The sequence below is a fragment of the Penaeus vannamei genome, chromosome 3 (assembly GCF_042767895.1).
Source record: "Penaeus vannamei isolate JL-2024 chromosome 3, ASM4276789v1, whole genome shotgun sequence".
NCBI lineage: Eukaryota > Metazoa > Arthropoda > Malacostraca > Decapoda > Penaeidae > Penaeus > Penaeus vannamei.
The window spans coordinates 34607889-34610388 of record NC_091551.1 but is presented as its reverse complement, the minus strand read 5'-3'; the positions used below and the strand labels follow the sequence as shown (position 1 = coordinate 34610388).

General features: G+C 52.3%; 2 protein-coding genes across 5 annotated transcripts in view; both read left to right on the top strand.

The window, feature by feature from the left end:
• Nucleotides 1-2022, top strand: part of LOC138859854 (uncharacterized abhydrolase domain-containing protein DDB_G0269086-like) — a 4407-nt gene extending 2385 nt beyond the window's left edge. The window contains exons 4-6 of the mRNA XM_070116155.1: nucleotides 1-110; nucleotides 1608-1744; nucleotides 1827-2022. The exon at nucleotides 1-110 is cut by the window's left edge and continues 37 nt beyond it. Coding sequence (XP_069972256.1) covers nucleotides 1-110; nucleotides 1608-1744; nucleotides 1827-2022 — 443 coding nt within the window. The remainder of the gene's footprint in view (nucleotides 111-1607; nucleotides 1745-1826) is intronic.
• Nucleotides 1-2500, top strand: part of LOC113815331 (excitatory amino acid transporter 3) — a 257235-nt gene that overhangs the window by 2361 nt on the left and 252374 nt on the right. The gene's annotated exons all lie outside the window — the stretch shown is intronic.

The window sequence follows — 2500 nt, the reverse complement described above, 5'->3', positions numbered from 1 at the left end:
CAGAGAGGGTCATTGCAGAGAGGGTCATTGCAGAGGTCATTGCCGAGAGGGTCATTGCAGAGAGGGTCATTGCAGAGAAGGTCATTGCAGAGAGGGTCATTGCAGAGAGGGTCATTGCAGATAGGGTCATTGCAGAGAGGGTCATTGCAGAGAGGGTCATTGCAGAGAGGGTCATTGCAGAGAAGGTCATTGCAGAGAGGGTCATTACAGAGAGGGTCATTGCAGAGAGGGTCATTGCAGAGAGGGTCATTACAGAGAGGGTCATTGCAGAGAGGGTCATTGCAGAGAGGGTCATTGCAGAGAAGGTCATTGCAGAGAAGGTCATTGCAGAGAGGGTCATTACAGAGAGGGTCATTGCAGAGAGGGTCATTGCAGAGAGGGTCATTGCAGAGAGGGTCATTGCAGAGAGGGTCATTGCAGAGAGGGTCATTGCAGAGAGGGTCATTGCAGAGAGGGTCATTACAGAGAGGGTCATTGCAGAGAGGGTCATTGCAGAGAGGGTCATTACAGAGAGGGTCATTGCAGAGAGGGTCATTGCAGAGAAGGTCATTGCAGAGAAGGTCATTGCAGAGAGGGTCATTACAGAGAAGGTCATTGCAGAGAGGGTCATTGCAGAGAGGGTCATTGCAGAGAAGGTCATTGCAGAGAGGGTCATTGCAGAGAGGGTCATTGCAGAGAAGGTCATTGCAGAGAGGGTCATTGCAGAGAGGGTCATTGCAGAGAAGGTCATTGCAGAGAGGGTCATTGCAGAGAGGGTCATTGCAGAGAAGGTCATTGCAGAGAGGGTCATTGCAGAGAAGGTCATTGCAGAGAGGGTCATTACAGAGAGGGTCATTGCAGAGAGGGTCATTGCAGAGAGGGTCATTACAGAGAGGGTCATTGCAGAGAAGGTCATTGCAGAGAGGGTCATTACAGAGAGGGTCATTGCAGAGAGGGTCATTGCAGAGAGGGTCATTACAGAGAGGGTCATTGCAGAGAGGGTCATTGCAGAGAGGGTCATTGCAGAGAGGGTCATTGCAGAGAAGGTCATTGCAGAGAGGGTCATTACAGAGAGGGTCATTGCAGAGAAGGTCATTGCAGAGAGGGTCATTGCAGAGAGGGTCATTGCAGAGAGGGTCATTGCAGAGAGGGTCATTGCATAGAGGGTCATTGCAGAGAAGGTCATTGCAGAGAGGGTCATTACAGAGAGGGTCATTGCAGAGAGGGTCATTGCAGAGAGGGTCATTGCAGAGAGGGTCATTACAGAGAGGGTCATTGCAGAGAGGGTCATTGCAGAGAAGGTCATTGCAGAGAGGGTCATTACAGAGAGGGTCATTGCAGAGAGGGTCATTGCAGAGAGGGTCATTGCAGAGAGGGTCATTGCAGAGAGGGTCATTGCAGAGAGGGTCATTGCAGAGAGGATCATTGCAGAGAGGGTCATTGCCGAGAGGGTCATTGCAGAGAGGGTCATTACAGAGAGGGTCATTGCAGAGAGGGTCATTACAGAGAGGGTCATTGCAGAGAGGGTCATTGCAGAGAGGGTCATTGCAGAGAGGGTCATTGCAGAGAGGATCATTGCAGAGAGGGTCATTGCAGAGAGGGTCATTACAGAGAGGGTCATTGCAGAGAGGGTCATTGCCGAGAGGGTCATTGCAGAGAAGGTCATTGCAGAGAGGGTCATTGCAGAGAAGGTCATTGCAGAGGTCGGCGGAGGAAGTCCTCCCGGGATCCGCCAAAGGCTCTCCGGCTGGACCGGTGATGCAGCGTTAGTCCGCACTCACATTATTTTCTCTGGCTAACCACTTCAGATCCTTATTTTAACGACTATCGTGAGATATGCTTCAGAGGTCGATGAAGGAGGAGGTCCTTTCGCCCATGAAGATGGCGCCAAAAACCCGTGCCAGCCAGGGGGTGTCATCACGTGATCCGTGGTCACGAGCCTTTGAACGAGGGCATTTCGTATCATCTCAGTCTTGTTTGACCGCGTGGGAGGCTGGTTCCCTTTGGCAAGCTCTAGAAAAGTCTATAGATCTTGCTCTTTGATGCCAGAGCAGCGATAGATGATCCCTTTCGCCAAACGTTACAAATGCTCCTTGTTGCTATAACTTTGTCCGAGACGTTTTCCCACGGGCGGGCAGGTCACGGCCGCTGGAATCTCGTCGCAGATGCGCACGCAAATCGAGCTAAATGATAAGGTACAATGACGGGAGGATTTCATGTTTTGCTTGAAGGGAGAAAACACTTTCTATTCTGTGTTCTCTGCGGAGGTAAGCTCCCAAGATGGGAAGTGAATCCCGCAGATGACCGCTGCGCTGATTTCACGAGGCGCCACTTGGGCGGAGGGCGGCGGTGCCTGAAGGGCGTCAGCGGGCGCAGCGAGGAATGCGCGGGCGTGCACGGCGATGAGGCTGCGGTGGGAGCGGCAGCCCCGCCGAGGCTTCTGTTATCGGTTGTTTTGTTCTTGGGCTGCGAGTGATCGGTCTGTTTTGTTAACTTTGTGTGTTTGTATGAAGGCGTGGGG